The 18,684-nt window shown below is 43.3% G+C and overlaps 2 protein-coding genes across 4 annotated transcripts; one reads left to right on the top strand and one right to left on the bottom strand.

Annotated features, from left to right (window-relative positions):
• Positions 1-2,110: 2,110 nt before the first annotated feature.
• Positions 2,111-8,191, bottom strand: LOC112876677 (probable methionine--tRNA ligase). Of its 2 annotated transcripts, none has more exons than XM_025940834.1 (17): positions 8,024-8,191; positions 7,784-7,928; positions 6,854-7,007; positions 6,623-6,775; positions 6,293-6,523; positions 6,071-6,214; positions 5,319-5,409; positions 4,614-4,720; positions 4,413-4,527; positions 4,166-4,284; positions 3,989-4,054; positions 3,769-3,897; positions 3,537-3,680; positions 3,336-3,462; positions 2,828-3,057; positions 2,637-2,738; positions 2,111-2,518 (listed from the first exon to the last, which is right to left on the bottom strand). In XM_025940834.1, exons 1-17 carry the CDS (start codon positions 8,139-8,141, stop codon positions 2,288-2,290), a joined length of 2,406 nt encoding a protein of 801 aa, XP_025796619.1. In that variant the 5' UTR covers positions 8,142-8,191; the 3' UTR covers positions 2,111-2,287. The 2 variants fall into 2 exon arrangements, with proteins under 2 accessions (XP_025796619.1, XP_025796620.1); XM_025940835.1 differs by having other exon boundaries at positions 2,210-2,518; positions 4,166-4,278.
• Positions 8,192-11,638: 3,447 nt separating this feature from the next.
• Positions 11,639-16,798, top strand: LOC112877110 (microtubule-associated protein 70-4-like). Of its 2 annotated transcripts, XM_025941318.1 has the most exons (11): positions 11,990-12,006; positions 13,817-13,902; positions 14,028-14,173; positions 14,250-14,315; positions 14,435-14,605; positions 14,708-14,878; positions 14,982-15,137; positions 15,222-15,368; positions 15,468-15,539; positions 15,645-16,294; positions 16,453-16,798. In XM_025941318.1, the coding sequence occupies exons 4-10, from the start codon at positions 14,283-14,285 to the stop codon at positions 16,200-16,202; spliced, it is 1,308 nt and encodes a 435-aa protein (XP_025797103.1). In that variant the 5' UTR covers positions 11,990-12,006; positions 13,817-13,902; positions 14,028-14,173; positions 14,250-14,282; the 3' UTR covers positions 16,203-16,294; positions 16,453-16,798. The 2 variants fall into 2 exon arrangements, with proteins under 2 accessions (XP_025797102.1, XP_025797103.1); XM_025941317.1 differs by lacking the exon at positions 14,028-14,173 and having other exon boundaries at positions 11,639-12,006.
• The last annotated feature ends 1,886 nt before the right edge of the window (positions 16,799-18,684 follow it).

Here is an 18,684-nt window from a genome sequence, read left to right as displayed (position 1 = left end):
AATCAGCCTTTGTGGCATGTAACGAGTGGACCCATCATCTCAAGCTTATTTGAGCTTTCTATGGGTGTTTATTGTGGCTTCTATATACACTGGATAGGAGAAATGAACAGCCCGCAGTGTGTTCACATGCATTCCAACTATGCAACTGTAGCCTAGCTATGACTATGGTTCGCAGTAGTAGGCGGTGAGCATACGTTCACAACTCCACTCTCATAAGACTGAATCTCTTATACACACAAAGTCACAAATACATGTACGATTATACTGACTTAATTCAGATAGAAAAAAATGGATATATTCAGAGCCGCACCAAATTTTGCCCATGGATGTTCATGGAATACGAAAATTATGTGCCGCCATATCAGTAAAGTTTGACCCACGTAATTAGTAATCTAAAACTTAGTAGACAAGATCATAATGAAGGAACATGTATTTGCCCGCCTAAAGTTATCTTTCATGAAATTTGAAGTTCCGTGTTAACTTGCAACTTATGATCATGTAACAGCATATCTATCTTCCTATAGGATTTTCCATTTAATGCATGGTTGCAGGCATACAACCCCGCTTAGCTGAAATCTGCTATTTGGTGGTGCACCACTACTGGGATAAGTATAGCGGTCAATTTATATTTTTAGCCAATTTTTAATTTCCTCCCACCTCTTTCTTTTCTGGGCAACAATTTTTACAAGAAACGTTGATTCAACATTTTTACAGAATCGTTATGCTTATAACATTTGTAGTGATTCTATATTTTATAAATAAAGGAAGAAGTATAACTTTGTTTTGGAGGTAATTACTACTTAGCTAGGTATCAGGTTCGTAAATTAGCTAGGGCTTGAGGGATCAGTTTCAATCATAGTCATGCGTAGCCAAACAATTTCTGGTGAACTGTTGTTTAAGATTCATTGCTTCAGGTTTGAGAACACCATTCCACAACTAATCTTTTGCAGAATACATACCTTCCTGTATGCTGTTACTCAAAATTTTTTTAAACATGGTTACGTTATCCACCACTAGCCCTTGCGTACTAGTGTACCGGTCATCTCTCTCTATCAAGATACGCCCGTGCACTGCAGGCCATCTCAAAGTAATCAATCGCGTTTCCTCACATCGATTAAATTTGACATGCAGTACACCGCATTCGGCCGGGCCCCGGAGGAGCTCATTAATCCGTGGAGAAAAATGTTGCGATAGGCAAAAGACTGAAAGCGGAGTACTTGCCGGGAAGTATTCATGCACCATCCCCTTTTCTTTGCGTTGGCGGGGGAAGTACTACTCGGTTGGACGCATTTGCTGTTGCATCGGTCTCCGTCTCCCACAGGCCAGCTGAGTCCTCCTAGATCCCCGAGCAACAGCTACGCACCAGCTCGTGAAGTGGCGGTGTCACTGGTGTGGCACACATCACACCAGCCAGTCAGCCACCACCACCAGCGTCCCAGGCCTGCGCTGCAGCTAGCAGATGGTGTGCGCCAGCCGGCCGTTGCAGAGGCAGAGCAAAGAGAGGAAGGGGCAAGAAGTAAAAAAGAAAAACCAAGCGCGCGGGGCCCCAGCAAGGAAGGACCGGCACCGGCTGGCGACCATACGTGAACAGTGGGCAGCACTGGACTGGGCGCCCATGCGGGCATGCCCCGCGCGCGCGCGCGCTTCGGCTCCCATGGGGCGCGCAACAAATGACATTTGTACGCCATGCAACTACCCGGCAATCATGGCCGCTCGTGAATCCGCGACGGCACCAGCAGTGGCCAGTGGCGGAACGTGGAGCTAAAACAAGCGGGCTAGCTGAGCTCACTCTCGTGGATCTTGTTGATTTGTGCTCGTAGAATCATCCGAACAAATATAGATGCAGACTTACAGTGGGGCAGCACCTTTCGCCTCCACGACGGTCCACCCCTGCCAGTGGAGCCCCACTGCCCCTGTACTGGACAAGCTTCAGGCAAGCTCCGTTTACACAGCAGGTACTCGCAGCATTCAGTTCAAGCTTGCTTGCCCGTTTCCACGCGTTGGCAGGGGCAGGGAAGCAGCTACGCAGCAATCCAGAGCAACAGGAAGGGCTATGAAGGGGGTGCAGCGAATCGATCAGGGAGGGAAACAGAGCACGGTGCAAGGAGCATGGCATTAGAAAACATTCTTTTAAATCATGGTTGCTTTGGAGCATCTGTACTGGTTTTACTCAAAATACAAATTTTCAAATGGCAATGCCAAAATTTTCGAAAATGGATATCAGGTACAATCACTTCCAATGAAACCAGACAGATTCGGTCAGCTGGGTTGCAGTCCGGCCATGTGCCTAGCGAATCTCCCCGTTCGCTATTGTCTTCACCTTGCAGACTCCGGCCGAGGTTGTGAAGGGCACGTCTTTGTAGCACGCCACGAGCTCGCCGTTGCTGTGCAGCTCGGCGGCCAGCTTCTCCCACGTCTTGCTCTTGCCGCTGAGGGAAGCCTCGGGCTCCCCCGAGTACCCAGCGAAGGTGACGCGCTCCCCCACGGCGGCAGATTCTGGTGGCTCCACCAACTCAACCTTCACAGTGCGAGCAATCGCAATCAGAAACCGAAGTGACTGATGCCCCCATAGAGTGATGGTGTCCAATTTGAGATAGAGTTCATCAGATTTGAAGGTAATTAGACAGATGCCTCACCTTCGTGTGGTCCTCATTTGATGCAGCCAAAACCATGGCGTGTGATTTTATACCGCGCATTGCCACCGGTTTCAGGTTGCAAAGAACACAGACTTTCCGATTCTGCTAATTCATAACAAATGTTAAAAACCAGTGACGCGATACATCCCAAGAATATCTAGAAAGACCAAGCGAAGCTTAGAAAGAGCAACCTGCATTTCTTCAAGAGGTATGAATTTCACGAGACCACTGACCACTGTTCTTGGTGTGTCCTCCCCAACATCGATCTCCTCTACATAAAGGGAATCGGCATCTGGATGCTTCTCTGCTTTTCTGATAAGCCCTACTCGAATATCCAATTTTGCAACGGTAATATCTGCCTCTGCTGTCTTTGATTTTGAACCACCAGATTGTTTCTTTTGTTCCTTCTTTGGACCTCCATCTGCAAGAGACGTGAAAGGAAGACTAGCCAATTACTTGCTGGAACTCGAAAACAACTTGGCACAAAACACCCGAGTCAAAGCACATCAAAGAGAATGGTTGCAATCTGCTATGGAAGACGCTCAAATCATAGATTTTTTTAAGGAAAAGGAAATCTAGCAGACAATTCACCAATAGCCAACGCAGATTTTTCTGCTTATCTCCAAATATGCAACAAAAAAGCTGTTCCCCCTAATGATTCTAGCCAAGAAAAACAAATAAGAATCTCCAAATTATTACCAGATAATTTCGTGCCCTTGAGCTGGTTAGCAACTTTGCTGGCTTCAGCATCAGCTGCTGCTTTCGAGCTTCTCTCAGCTTGGCTACCTGCATATTTTTCTCTATGGAGAGCTACGCCTTCATCTTTCTGCATTCACATCAAGTTAAAACATGTATAATTATAGCCAAGCAGTAAACATATTCCTGAATGCAAAGACGCACCAATTCCTTGAATAGAGGAGCAGGCTTTCCAATTTTGTGCCCTGCTGGTACAAAATCCCAAGGAGATTTTGCCTTTGCAATTTCTCCTTTTTCTTCACTGAAAGACAGGTTTTCTTCAGGGGACAAGTTTAATTGACGTAACACCTTACAACAAGGATCACATAATGAGATTCAGGGAGAGAATGCTATTCAAAGAAAGTCTGACAAGATACAGTGACAACTAGGATCATACTTCCTCAGAGAAGGAGGGCATGAAAGGCTCCAGCAGACAGGCAAGGAGGTACACAAGACCAAGTGAAGTTTTCATCACAATCGCACATGCTGCTGAATCTTCCTTGTAAAGTTTCCAAAACTGGCTCTCCTATATAAATTTAGCAAAGCAACGTTAACTCGGTGTTATTGCAGTCACAGGGGGGAATCCTTAGCAGAAACAAACACTGAAGAAGATTTACTTGCAGATACGCATTTCCATCACTAGAAATGGCCATTGCACACTTCAGTCCTTGTTTCAGTTTAACCTGCCATAAAAAGATCAACATGGTGTTGTAAAACCTACCTGATGACTGACATGACAACGGAATGTACATGCAGTGCTGGAATTGTTATGTGAATAGTTCGAAATAAGTTACCTTTTCCATTGCATCGAGATATTGCTCAACCCATTTACTTGTTTTTTCTGCATATGCCTTTGTCAATGGATGTGATTCCGCATTAGGAACATCAGGTACAATAGAATCATATCCTGCTCCTACAAAAAAAATATAAAAATGAACTTACACAGAAGTGTCAAATAAGAACATTGATGACTCGCATATGATTAACCTATCAACTGATAATCCCCGTACGCACAAAAATGTTTGGTTCAGACTGACTAACCAGCTGGTTTTGCAACAAAACTTAGCACGCGATTGATGAAGTTCCCCAAGTTGTTCAGCAACTCGCTGTTCAATTTGGCTTGCAAATCAGCCCAAGTAAAGAGTGTATCTGATGCCTGAATATATCAGATTAAACATGTCAAAAAAGAGTAACCTGTGCTATCACAAATTTGAACTGATATAAACAAAAATCTTTACTGACCTCAGGGCGATTCATAAGCAGGTAGTATCGCCATACTTCAGGAGGAATATTTGTATCTTTTGCATCATTACCAAAGACTCCTATACCTTTACTCTTGGAGAATTTACCTGTTACAATAATTTCCATGCAATAGATGTGAATATTAAGTGCTTACAATACATGCATTTCTCCTATGTAAAAATTTCCATGCAAAGAAGCAGAAGCAAAATTCAAAAGCAAAAATTGGATCATAGCATATTAGCCATTCTCATATGTAATAAAATGTGAATGACATACCTAGGCCATCCAAGCGAAACCACTTAAATTATATTTTATCAGAAATAATGTTTAAATTGGTAGCTCAGTACAAGTGTACAACAAACAAAGACTAAGAGAAGCGTGCCTGAAGACAAAAGCCGAATAGGATAATGAAGAATACTGATAAGCAATCTTGTTGTATGAGCACCAGAAAAGTTTCATGCCACTATTATCTTGCAGCACAAGGTCAACAGGTAACCAGCCAAACGGCAAAGTGCTCAGCATTTGGTGCAAACATGCCAAACAACAGAAATTTGATTTTTTTTTTATCAAAAGAACAAACATCGCTCCCAAGACCAGAGGGACCCCAATTCAAGTAAGCAAGCATTTAGCAAATATTGATAACCCACATGAACTGTGCATGAGTCGGCATTAGGTAAAGCATTATGTAACAACTGTGTCATGTACCTGCTTCATAATTTAGATATTCAGTAACACTTATTGTCTTCATCATTGTCCACTTTTCCCCAGTTCCAAGTAGTGTTGAAGGGAACATGATCTGAAAATTGTATTTCAGCAAATGAAAACTTGACACAAAAGGAGAAAAATGCATAAGTCATAAGTGCCAAATCTATACACTAAAGAGCATTTTTTTTTGTTAAAATCCTTAATACTCCATCCCCTTCACTAACCATGCGCACTAACCAAGGAAGTAAGAGATCCAAGAAAGCCATTGTGAAATAACCATCCATACCCCTATCGAATAACATGATGCAACCACTTCTCTTCTTCGAAAAAATTAGGGGCATCAAGAATTGCAATAGCAATAGCTACATTCTTGATATCCTCAATGGACAAACATTGTGAGTCAAGTTCTCTCGAGGCCATGGACAAACATAATGAAACTGAGGGCGTAGGGTGCAGGAAACTAAAAAACATCCTTAACAATAAAGAGAATTAAATGTGGTCAATTATAGAACAAAATTGAAAAAAGACTGGCCAATCATTCTAACTCAGCTAGAATTAGAGTTCAATATGCATGTTACGTTGTATGTTGAAAACCAAGCAAACTAGATCCCTAGTGAGAAATGACTTCTGATAGATGTTAAACTGATAAATAATGAAGCTATTATAGTAGCATTGTGAGAGTCAGACATCATGTCATTCCAAAACTATCTGAAAGTTGGGAAAAAATTGCTGCAACATTATAGTCGTTTTACCGTGTGAAATGGCACATTATCTTTGCCCATAAACTGGAACAATTCTACATTATCAGGATCCTTCCACCACTTCTCCCAGTCAGGTGTATATGACGCCGTAATAGACACATAACCAATAGGTGCATCAAACCAAACATAGAACACCTGAAAATGATCATAATTGAAAATGAGGAAACTGAACAGTGAGGAAAATTCATAAATGTAGAATATCTATGCCCAAACCTTGTCTTTATACTTCTCGTGAGGTACAGGGACACCCCATTTAAGATCTCTGGTGATGCAGCGCGGCTTTAGCCCTTCCTTCAGCCATGCGTTTGTTGCTTGAATAGCATTTTGACTCCACATACCAGCTACTGAAGTTTCATTGATGTAGTTTACCAACTTGTCTTTTAACAGAGGAAGCTCCAAGAATAAGTGATCTGTGTCACGAACACGTGGAGTATTCTTACAAACCTAGATACAAAGTCAGAAGACAAGAAGGCAGGTCATAAGTCACAATTATATGCTTAAATCAATTAATGGCAGCGCACAGCAAGTAATGTACAGGCTAACCTTACACTTCGGGTCAATCAGTTCGGTTGGATTCAACAAGGTGCTGCATGTTTCACACTGATCTCCACGTGCTGCTGCATTACAGACTTTGTTTGGGCATGTTCCTTCAACAAGCCGATCAGCCAAAAATCTTTGACATGTATCACAGTAAAGCTGCAAACAGATAAATTTTGTGACATAGACAACATGCGAAGATGAATATACAAGTACAACACCAAGAATAAGCTATACCTGCTGCATAGTATTTTCTGTGAGCCAATTGTTTTCCATTAATTTATGGAAAATTGCATGGCAGACTTCTGTTTGCTCAGGAGAGGACGTGCGTCCAAACTTGTCAAATTTTATGTTAAACCACTTGTAAACTTCACTATGAATAGCATGGTACCTACATTTTTCAGCAGGAAAAGGTTCCTATGAAGAAAGTGATTTCTTTCCTTCATTAATATGATATATGCAGGTTTTCAAGAAGCGCATATAGCAAATCACAGGTTGATAAACTTTCACGTGCAAGTTACAGGACTACGTAAAATACTGTGGTATCTTAGATACCAACCTTTGTAAACATGAAAGATATATAATTTTTCGAAGCAGCAAAATTGCACATTTAGATTTCTTCAACATATGCACATTGAACTCGCAAAAAATGAAAAAAAAAAAAGCATATGAACAATGATTATGTTATCAGCTAACTATTTGACAATCACAAATGAAATCACCAATCAACTCATGTAAAAATCAAAGTATCAACTAACTACTACATCACTAATCCTCTTGTTAGTGATTTAGGAAACCAAAATTCATCAATAGAATCAGTTGAAGCAAGCAAATAAACTGATATGTGAACCAATTTAACGATTTGGCCATAATTCCCTGCGTGTTCAAGTTATCTGTTCTCTAACTGTGCATTAACTTAGTTCTTCATTATTGAAAACCCCAACCTTCATACCACCAAAATTCAAAACCGGCGCATGAGGATTCTAACGAATTTATGTCACATACAGAAAGAATCTGATATCCCAGGAAAATTCACTCACTTCATCATGTCATCCTGAACCTAAAACCCCCAAATCAGACAGCTCAAGCACAACCATATCCAAACCGATTCCTCTACAACAACTAGGAAGCAAAAAAAAGGTTGATGTGAAATGGAAGCATGCTCACTTGTCGCAGATCTCCTTGGGCGAGCACTTCTCCTCCATGGCCTTCGTCTCGGTGGCCGTGCCGTACTCATCAGTACCGCATATGTAGATGGCGTTGTAACCCCGGAGCCGGCAGTACCGCGCGAACACATCGGCGCTGAGCACACCTGCGCACACGACCATCGAATCGAATCCCCATCGGACCGAAAACAGCAAAGGGATAGAAGCGGAGAAGAAATCTGGGGAGGAGGCGGATGCTCACAGCCGATGATGTTCCCGAGGTGGGGGACATTATTGACATACGGAAGCGCGCTGGTGATGAGTATGTTGCGGCGGCCGGGGATCGGCAGCTTCGGCGGCGGCGGCGGGGAGGACGCCATCGGGACGGAAGGGTTTAGGGCTAGGAGGCGGCTTGGCGTGAGTGGGTCACTATCTCGTCTCAAGTCCGCACCCGTTAAACGTTCTGGCCCTCTGGCTGCGGGACCCGCCTGTCAGAAACAGCTCGAATCGTAAAGCACGGCTTGTTCAACGGGAGTTGGAATCGTAAAGCGTTCCTCTGATGCTCTGCCGCGCCGGCGCCAGCGGTGTTGGTCGTCTTCCCCGGCTCGCCGCCGCTGTCCACGGCTCCGACGCCTCGCCGTAAGCCCGTAATCCATGGATCCCATGTCTCCCCAATCATAACAACACCGCTTCAGAAGAACTAAGGAATCAGGAACAATTCGTTTAGGTTTCGTTGTGAGTAAGCTGCCAACTCGTGTGCTTCGATCAATTCACTCGTTTGGCCCAACTCACGGCTTTGGTTCTTGGATTTCGTGTTTTTCATCCAACGGATTGGGCATTTTAGAACGTGCAGATGGTAACTCCCCAGGATGGGTAAAAATCAACGCTGAATATCTTGTCTCGCGGGTTGCTATTGTGAGGGTGTGATTATGTGAAATTAATCCTGCTGTGTAATTACACATACTGCTAGCCCTTCAAGATTTTCGCGCTGAAACTTAAAACATTTTCAGACTCAGCTCAACTTTCTATGTGATTTCTGTGTTTGAATTTACCGTTTTACTGTCTGAATAGTTTTGTTTTACTTTCCAGATGAACCTTTTACCCTGGAATAGTGGAATTAAAAGCTCGCAGTACAGAGAACCTTTGATTCAGGTGTCCTCAACAAGGTACTCCTCACTTATACTCTAATGATTTGAAGAGCTTCAGTCTTCTGTACCTTCAAAAGTTGATTAACGAGGTTCACTTTTATTCTTTGTGGATTTGAAAAAACTGTCAAAGATAACAACAACAAAGCCTTTTGTGAAATTGAAACAACTATAAAAGATTATGTTTTCTTTATCACTATGAAAGTTATATAAGCAAAGTGCAGAAGAGGAGTAAGCTGTAATCCTCTGAGCAAAATGGTCGTGGTGTCTAGAGAACAAACACACGTTTTTTTGACTTCTTCCGTGAGGCACTGATTTAACCTAGTGGTAGAGTGCATGTTATGGTCAGATTCTTCCTCAAAAAGTTCCTTCTATGTATTGTAAATTTCGTTTTCTGTTACTTCGATGCACACTGTGTTGCTTTCTGAAAAATATAAAAATAGAGTTCCAAACAAAAGAAGCTAATCGTTCTGAAAAAGAAATCTTAAGATGATAATACATAAAGCATTTTCAGAACTACATTGATGTAGCTTAACCTACAAACAAATGCCATTATCAAGTACCATTACTTCATAATTATGGGCCACTCAAGAGATAAAGCCCATTGCACATTGGATGGAGACGGAAAGGTGCTAGCAATTATAACACACTAGGGCATCATGTTGTTTGGTTCGTGTCACATTACTAAAAGCTGAGTACATGTGTCCCTGAGCCATAGTAAGGACAGCATGAGCACCACTGCAGCTTGACCTACAAATTAACCCTCTAGTGGATTATATCTTTTTAAACTCTACAATAAAATTAACGCCCCATAGGCTCAAGGGAATGAAAGGGAAACGCACCAGGACACTCAGAACATCACTACATCATGCGGGGTTAGGTCCGCGTCCAATTCAGAAAAATCATGTTCATAATCCAAATTATTGGCTCAGGACAAGCATGATTAGTGGGTTAATCTTGATCTGACTATTAACAACTAGAACTGACGTCATATAATATCCTGAGTCTCGACCTCCTGATGTTTCCAACACCAATGCAAGCATCATCATTAGCTCAATAGGTGGTAATATTCAATATTCCTGGATACTTCTATCAGCTTCATCTGGGGTTGAAGTGAAGTAGCCAACTTTATTTAATTGAATATTCAACATTTTTGTTTAACTTTTACGCCTTTAGGGCACGTCTACTGGAGATCGAGCTAAAGGAGTTCTTTGTAGGGGTTAGCACCCCCGAACCTAGTGCTGCTTTCTAGCTACAAGTGGAACAAGAATCTTACCCGATAAGGCAAAGCCAAAACCACAAGAAAATATTCACAGTTCCTCCCGTTTGAAAGACTTGGAGAAGATTGGTTTGCATACATCTTGTCCAGAGCTTTCATAATATATAGTTTGATTAATGAGTAAAGCAGCTATTACCGTGGTCTCAGAAAAAAAATTTGAAGAAACAGAAAAAAAAATATTATAACAACAAAATACACACATCATAATTAAACTACTAATTGCGGGGTTAACAAAGCGGGAGTAAGTTACTGGAAAAGAGCACAGACCACAAGAACAGGTCCACACGTTCTGAACAGCCAGAATAGATTGATGATTTGCCCAGACGGCCAGACCTCACCCTATAGTTTCCAAACTACTTTGAGTCGGCTTCCCCACGTAAGCTAGTTACTAACTTTATCTTGAAAAATATCTGCTGATAAGACTTACTCATGAACCCTCTTAAGAAAAAATAAAAATATCTCCAAACTATATTGACTTTTGAAACCACCTATACTTCTATCTTTATCTCGGAAAATGATTTTAACTGCAAAATATGCGCATGAACAACCCCCTTCAATATAAAATATATTTATATATGTGCATGAGCTACTGACTGATAGGTTAGATTAAGAGTATATTACACAGAAGGGGTAGGTTACACTTTGTTGGCTAGTTCCACCTTTTGCTAAGGGTTTTCTTAGTGTCCTGAAAGCGCCGAATTTTTTTATAAGAGAAGCAAAGCCTCCTCTTCTTCTTACCTTAAAAGACTTTATGCCCACAAATCTGCAATGCTTCTCCCCTCTGCCATTTGGAACCTTGGAGTTTATCCAATGAGTAATTCTGCAGCGACGCAGACGACGAAGGGAAGGCTCCTTCCCTAGTCAACATCAGCAATGGGGCGTTACACGCTTCAGTGTGCATCAATATATCCATGGTTCCTCAGTAACGGTTACGATGCACGGCTGCTTTTGGGTTATGATGGGGTGCAGTGCATTGTACCTTAAAAGCGATCCTTTTGTGCCTAGCTAATTCCTTACAATATCCATTGCCCATTCAACGCTGCATTTAACACATTGTCCTGTCATCCTGTGTTCACAGAGAAGATTGATCGCCTCGATTAACCATATCCAGTTTTTAAAATCTCGAGACCTTTTTGAAATATTTAACCAGCAGTTGAATGTGATGCCACGTTACTTCCGTACTCTTGAGAATTCTAGCAGTGAAAGATGAATATATATCGAAAGCATGAAAATTGCATATTTAAATTGGTATATACCAAACCAGCATATAAAGATGTCCCATCTCAACAGCTCATCATCTGCTGATTATGCTTACTTGGCTCAAATGTTTGTTTTGCAGTGTAATTCGGTTCCAAGAAAAGGTCACCAGAATCGGCGTCACTCTCATTCCAGCTCTGTGCTACACGGGTGACTTTGGGACACGGCTCCATTTGTCGCCGCGGCCCGGCCGCCGTGCCTTCTCTTCAACCGCACTCATCCGGCCTCCACTCCGCAGGTCAATTTCCTCGCGTAAGCTGAGTGGCGACAATGGGGTGCCCCTGAAGAAACCTGCAGCGCCATATAATCCAACCACACTGACTCGTTTGGATGTGCAGCTCTTCCTCCTATCATTAGGTGAGAACAGCAGAAATTAAACAGCTAGCGCTATAGCAGCCAGAGCTATAGCTAGCTTGTGGCCGAGTCTCTTCCTTGTTAGCATTGCGGGGCAGAAAGTGATGGGTAGCTTGGGAGAGGTTGATCATGGCAAGGAGAAGTTCCATGGCCATGGCCACTCTGATCCCGTCGTCGACGAGCTCAACCGGCTGGAGAATCTCCTCAGAGGTTTGTTTTTTCTACGTAGCACACATGCATGCGTATGATCGTTGTTAGATTGGTAACTGTGCAAGTCATCTTAGTTATGCTACGCTTTGCTTTCATAACTCCGGAGTGATGGCCCATTGCGCAAACATGAATCGTGGATAAATTTACGATGGTTTCCACTACTACGACCCAGTCGCACCACTACAGATCGTGCTATTATGTAGCATATATGAATCATGGATAATTTTGAGGAATTTGCATACTTCGTCTCCCTGGTTTCAGTTATCAATTCCTTATGAACACCTAAGTCATGCCTCAGTTTTTAACCAGGAGTGATGGCCTAGAAGCCCTTGACGAACATATACACCGAAGTCATGAACGTTTCTAGATCCCTTTCCTTTTGAAGTGATTTTCAGTTATAACTAAGTCTTACAGTTAGGTTGGAATCTGGGAAGGAGGTTTTCATAAGTGTGCAAACGGCTAAGGCTAATTAAACAAGCGCACCATTTTACTCAAGTGCGTGACTGTCTTGGGAAGATGTGTAAGTAGAAACTTCTGAGGACCTAGCTGATGCAAGATTGATTAAACTGGCTGATCAATCAGTATGAATGAAGATTAAACTAGCTGATCAATCAGTATGAATGGACTCACCTAATTTTATTCCATGAAAAGACTAAAAGTTTGTCAGTAAAAAAAAAATCACATGTCGTTTCAGTCCCTCCCCCCCCCACCCCCCCCCCCCCCACCCTCCCACCCATATTTAATATTACTGGAACTAACTTGGCAGACTTCTGACGCAGTACGCAGCATGCTGAAAATACCTGCGGGAGGACGATGCATTAACATTAGCTATTACGTAAAGCATCCAAATTTACTTTAGAAATACCATTTTATTCACATAAAAAAGTTTAGCATGCTCGCTTTGGATGATTGTGATTCTAGATTCTAAATAAAAAGTTTTAGTCAGATGAAACTACCTTTTCTGCTGTACAAAAGAAACACAGAGTGGTACAAGTAACCCTATTTCTGTAGTTGGTGGAGAGATTTGCTCAGATTCTAAGTTACAGGTGTGACAAAACCTTGGGAAATTTTCAGTGTATGCATGGTTGGTAGGACGTCAAGGAATTGAATGGAGAATAAGCATGCATAGTTGGTAGGATGTCTATCAGCACCCATTTTAATTGGTTCATGATTTTCGATTAAATGTAACCCGAAGTATAGCTGTAGCCTAGTTTATCATCAAGAATTAAGGACAGTTACCTGTGTCTGTTGACAGTGCAGGGCCCTGGTGGTGTTGTGACCTATTAATTACACGGTTGATTCATAGCAAATACTCCCTCCGTTTTAAATATATGATGTCTAGGACAAGCTAATTAATTCATAAAACAGAGGGAGTAATTTTACAAGTTCTGAAATGCTATTGTCTTTTAACCTTTATAATAGTGGATTCACCCAACCTGTTTTATTAAATATTGTATTGTAAGGAAGAATCATCATATCTAACTTTAATGTTTTATAATAGCCGTACTCTGAACTTTTCAGTGCAGAAATTCCTTGTCCAAATCGTTTGTTGTGGCATGTCTATTTCAACCACTCCACATTTATCAAATTACTTCTCAGTGACTCCAAAAGGATGTTCAAATAAAAAATTGTAAATCTTAATAATATAACAAGAGCCAGTTATTTATTTATTTTGCCAAGCCTTCCAAGGGTAAGTGTCAAGCAGAACCACATAAGCTTCCAAAGAATATATTTTGGAAAAGGTTATGCTATAGATACAGAAAAGGTTGATGCCATGTCTATCTGAAACTAATCTTTGAAGTTTATGCAGAAAAGGAGCGAGAGCTAGGAAATGCATACAGTGAAATCAAAGGCTTGAAGGTAACGGAAGCTCTGAAGGACAAGGCTATTGCTGAGGTAATTTTCTCAACGAGTTAACTTCCAGCCTGAGTGTATTTTCCTTTTTTCTGAAAAGGTTAGCAGGATCTCTTATCATTCGTTAAAAGATAGTATATTGTTTAAAAATTACATCATCCTTCAAGGTGGACACTCCAGAAGGGGAAATACCAGACACCATGCACCAACACACCAAACAAATCTTGGGCCTCACCATGGACCAAGAAAGCACCTAGCTACTCAATTGCTTGCCATCCCTTCTGCTTGAGTCGCGTTGCATTGTCCACTGCAAGTAAACTTCCACTTTTCAGGGCAAAGTGAATGATGCCTAGTCTTTTACTGTATTGACATAACTTCTTATTTTGTAGCTGAGCAAGGAACTAAAGAAACAGGACGAGAAGATGAGAAGTTTGGAAAAACAGCTTGAGCAGAAGGTTGATTAGTTTCATTTTTGGCTTGAGTTCTTCTCTCTCTTTCTTTTGCATAGAAACTGAAATCTGCGTTACTATTACAGTATTACTCATTGTTGTAACAAGATTACTTGCTCTGGCAGAATTTGGATGTGAAACGATTAAGCAATGAGCGTAAAGAAGCATTGTCTGCACAGTTCGCTGCAGAAGCAACACTCCGAAGGATCCACTCTTCTCAAAAGGACGAGGAATTAGTTCCTTTCGATGCCATCATTGCACCCTTGGAGTCAGACATTAGAAAGTACAGACATGAGGTAGTCTAAAACTCTGGATGAATATTTTTCACCACTGAAACCACTAACAAAGATCCATATTTTACTTAAAAGCTTGTGTATGGATGCTTTTCTGGTCACTAGATTGCAGTTCTCCAGGACGACAACAAGGCCCTAGAACGGCATCTAAAGTTGAAGGAGGTGGCGCTTGTCGAAGCAGGAAACATTTTGCGTAGCGCACTTGAGAGGGCACTGATTGTAGAGGATGTTCAGAACCAGAACATCGAACTGAAGAAACAGATGGAGATATACCATGTACCTACATTACCCATTGTTTACTCGCATAGCAATCAAATCTTTCTGTGTGGGCAAGTGCAATCTTGTGGTACTAATCCTTATTTCTTGTATTCATCTGTAGGAAGAGAACAAATTGTTAGAAAAGGCTAACAGACAGAAGGTGTTGGAGGTCGAGAAGCTCACGCATACCATTAGTGAGCTTGAGGAGTCCATTCTTGCGACTGGTGAGGTTGCCAATGCAGTGCACTTCTATCAGAATCAGGTTGCCAAGTTGAAGGTAAGTGCAGTACTAGAGAGCACGCAATTTATATGCTGAATTCCATCAATTTCTTGTTTATTCAGATGATATTATAATTTGCAGGAGGAAAAGAAAACTCTTGAGAGGGAGCTAGCTCGAGCCAAGGTTTATGTCAATCGTGTTGCATCGACAGCGGCGAATGATTGGAAAGACGATTCTGATAAGCTGATGCCTGTCAAGAGATGGCTTGAAGAACGAAGGCTCTTGCAGGTACCCTATGCCGTGTTATATTTTGAAACAATGGCATGATAAAGAAAGATGCTGTTATTACTGTACATGGAGAATTAACCATTTAACAATCATGCGCAGGGAGAGATACAACGACTGCGTGACAAGATAACAATAGCAGAGAAATCTGCAAAGATTGAAGCCCAGCTTAACGTAAGCAATACAAAATAGCTAGTATTTTCCGTACTAAACAACTATTTCGAGCAACTGAAACCATCTGTTCTTAAAGAGATTTCTTTATTTTTGGTTTGTTTATAGGACAAACTAAAAAGGAGGCTGAAGTCACTCGAAGAAGACATGAGAAATGAAATATCCAACTCATCTACAAAGGAAATTACCAAAAAAGTCACTTCCAGAAGATCAACATCTCAACCAAGACAACCCAACACAGCCAGAGTGTCGCCTCAACCATCCTCACCTGAAGCCATTGATAGGAGAAGGCCAATATCTCAACCAAGGGCATCAATAGCAGGGAAAGTGTTGAAGCAACCTAATTCAGAAACAGAATCTGCAGAGAAGACTAGGATTGCTAAGCGATTCGATAGCCCAAGAGCAACAACGGTGGCTGGTAAAGGTGAGCGTCCTACGAAAAATCATCTGTGGGCGCCAAGAAGCAAAATGCCCTCTGATGGTGGGAAAGAAAACAAAGAACAAAACCCAAATCCCAAGGCGCATCTGAATGTTTCACATTCACAAGGGCATGGCGACACAAAAGTATTCGATGGAAATGACGAATGTGGAGTTCAATGTAGCGAACATCAAGAAGCTATGGAGAATGAGAGAAATGCAAACAACTCCAGAGCTGGTAGCCCTTAGGACAACAGCGCAAGCTCGGATGTTGGGGATTTCCTTTTGCAAGAGGCTACCTAATAGTCTAATAGAAGTGCAAATAACATTGTCATGTACAGGTAAGAGTTCTCAATTCACCGCTTTGTGATTGATAAGCTGAACATTTTTCTTTTGAAACCATGGAAGCTGAACAGTTGGTTCCAAAGATTTTGCACGAAACCTTGTGATACCTACAATGTTTTAGCTGACATCGTTCATTTTTCTTTGTTTCTTACAGATGCAACATGTGACTTATTTTAAAGAGCGTGCGCGCCCATCTACAGCGTAATTTATTCCGTTTGGGATATTGTTTGAACAACAAAACCAGCTGTGGTTTCGTCACCTTGTCTTGTTTCTTTGTAATCTTCTGTACATATAAGCTGTACCTATACCTCAAAGTTTACAAAAGTTATTTTGTGTGACTGCTGAAAAGAAAGAAAGAAATTTGAGTCCTTTTTTGAGAATTTGTTCATTTTGTCAAATAAGAGTTGTTACTAATGTAATGGAAGCAGTAAAAAAGAAGTGAATATAATGGTGTGACATTGTCGAATCAATAAAACAATGAACCTTATCGTTTTCTGTTAGCTACTCTCGTTTGCTATTTCCATCCGTCAATCCTGTGAGTTTGTATATTTTATATGAAAATTCTATTTAAATTCTCAGTTTATCATATTAAAACTTTTATATATTTGGATACATGTGGTTTCATCATAATAGATGACAGCTTCATAGCAAGGTCAAATAGGTTTATAAGTTTATTCATGAAGCATGGCAGGGAATATTGATGCTTTTGCAATTAGATGCCCGAGCATGAGCGTCAATGTAGAGATCATGTAGATATATCGTTCTGTCTTGAGGGACATGAAACTGGTGCCAGTTGGCCTCAAGCTTCTTCTTATCGAGGTAATGAAGCCTTCCGAAATGTTCCTAAACCGATGCCACGGAGGGGTCTCGGCGCGCCCGCCGACGTGGCGTGGAGCGGCCGCGCGAGCTGCTGCGCCCCCGCCTATCGCAGCGCGAAGGACCCGCTTCCGTCTCCCGCGGCAGGCCGCATGTGTCCAGCGGCGGTCCGGGCCGCCGCGCTTCGCGCCCTGCCGCGGCGCCTCAAGCTCTAGCCACGTGGCGGTGCCTTCGGCGGGCGACCACAAGGGCGGCCATTGTTATATTGATGGATAAGTCCTTGCTGCTGGTCTTTGTGGTCCTTAGCAGCAGTTAGCATCTTGTAGTCCTTAGCATCTTGGACTGTAGGACAGCAGTGGTCCTTAGCAGCAGTTAGCATCTTGTATTCCTTAGCATCTTGGACTGCAGGCATCTTGGACTGTAGGACAGCAGTTAGTGTCCTCTCTAGGACAGCAGTTAGACTAGTGTTAGACTAGCATTATTGGCTTTGTTTGCTGCCCAGCAGCCTGCTGTATATATATGTGGCCACCCCTCCCGTTGGAAGGCATGGCATTGTGAGTGTGAATGAAGAAAAAACCAGAAAACTTCCCCAACTTGAGTGTCATTCTCTCAGCTCAATGAGAGTGAAAATTGAGCTACTAACATCTGGTATCAGAGCCGTACTTTCCTGTAGGTTGGATATCTCTTGCTCCTCCCCTTCCGAAGCCGCTGTAGCAGCGCAGCCACCACCAGCAGCTAGTGCAGCAGCAGCAGCAGCTGCACCAGCAGCAGCAGCTCCGGCTGCCTCTTCTCCCCCGTTCCCTTCCCCCTCTCCACGCAGCAGCCCCTTGGAGGCGCGCCATGTCCGACGCACCGTCTCAGCGCTCGGTCGCCTCGAGCGCACGGCGCCAGCAAGACGCCGAGCTCGCCGTGGTAGAGGAGCGCAGCCGAGCGACGGCTCAAGCCGCTGCAGCAGCGGCGAGGGCGGCCAGGCTGGCTATAGCGGAGCTGGCAGCTGCCTGGGCGGAGGTGGAAGCAGCGGAGGCGGAGGATGCAGCGCGTGCGGCGAAGGTCGAGGTTGAGACCTTGCGCGGCAGCCTCAGCGGCTCCATCGCCGGCGACACCACCACCGACGGGGACCTTGAGGGGTTGGCAAGGGAGAGGGCGCGGCAGCGGACCGCGCGGTGGGCAGCAGCCCACCCCCACGGAGGCGGCCCGGAGGCCGGCGCGCCAGGCGGCGGTCCAGGGGGCCGCGCGCCTGGCGGTGGAGGCGGTGCCTCTGGTGGCGGCGCTCCTGGCTGGGGTGCGCGCGGCGGCGCCCCCGGCTACCACGGCCTCCAGGCGGTGGTCAGGGACGTCGGTCCCGGCGGTGGGTGGCCCACCCTCACCAAGACCAACTACGTCGAGTGGGCCGCGGTTATGGAGGTGAAGCTCCAGGTGCGGCATATGTGGGAGGCAGTCCGGTACGGCGATGTCGACTACGATGCAGATCGACGGGCGCTGGATGCTCTCATCACAGTAGCCCCGCCCGAGATGCAGTTCACGCTTTCCAAGAAGCGGACTGCCAAGGAGGCCTGGGACTCCATCGCTG

Source organism: Panicum hallii, chromosome 9, assembly GCF_002211085.1.
Source record: "Panicum hallii strain FIL2 chromosome 9, PHallii_v3.1, whole genome shotgun sequence".
Classification (NCBI taxonomy): domain Eukaryota; kingdom Viridiplantae; phylum Streptophyta; class Magnoliopsida; order Poales; family Poaceae; genus Panicum; species Panicum hallii.
The sequence above is the reverse complement of the archived record's forward strand: the minus strand, read 5'-3'. Positions and strand labels throughout refer to the sequence as shown.

What these genes read in the sequence shown, in the direction of transcription:
- LOC112877110 (XM_025941317.1), top strand. Translation starts at nt 11,901, where the DNA reads ATGGGTAGCTTGGGAGAGGTTGATCATGGCAAGGAGAAGTTCCATGGC. An exon ending in ATCAGGTTGCCAAGTTGAAG is followed by an intron (nt 15,138 to 15,221) that starts GTAAGTGCAGTA and finishes TATAATTTGCAG; the next exon opens with GAGGAAAAGAAAACTCTTGA. An exon ending in AGATTGAAGCCCAGCTTAAC is followed by an intron (nt 15,540 to 15,644) that starts GTAAGCAATACA and finishes GTTTGTTTATAG; the next exon opens with GACAAACTAAAAAGGAGGCT.
- LOC112876677 (XM_025940834.1), bottom strand. Translation starts at nt 8,141, where the DNA reads ATGGCGTCCTCCCCGCCGCCGCCGCCGAAGCTGCCGATCCCCGGCCGC. An exon ending in CAGAAAATACTATGCAGCAG is followed by an intron (nt 6,776 to 6,853) that starts GTATAGCTTATT and finishes ATCTGTTTGCAG; the next exon opens with CTTTACTGTGATACATGTCA. An exon ending in ATGGAAATGCGTATCTGCAA is followed by an intron (nt 3,898 to 3,988) that starts GTAAATCTTCTT and finishes AAATTTATATAG; the next exon opens with GAGAGCCAGTTTTGGAAACT.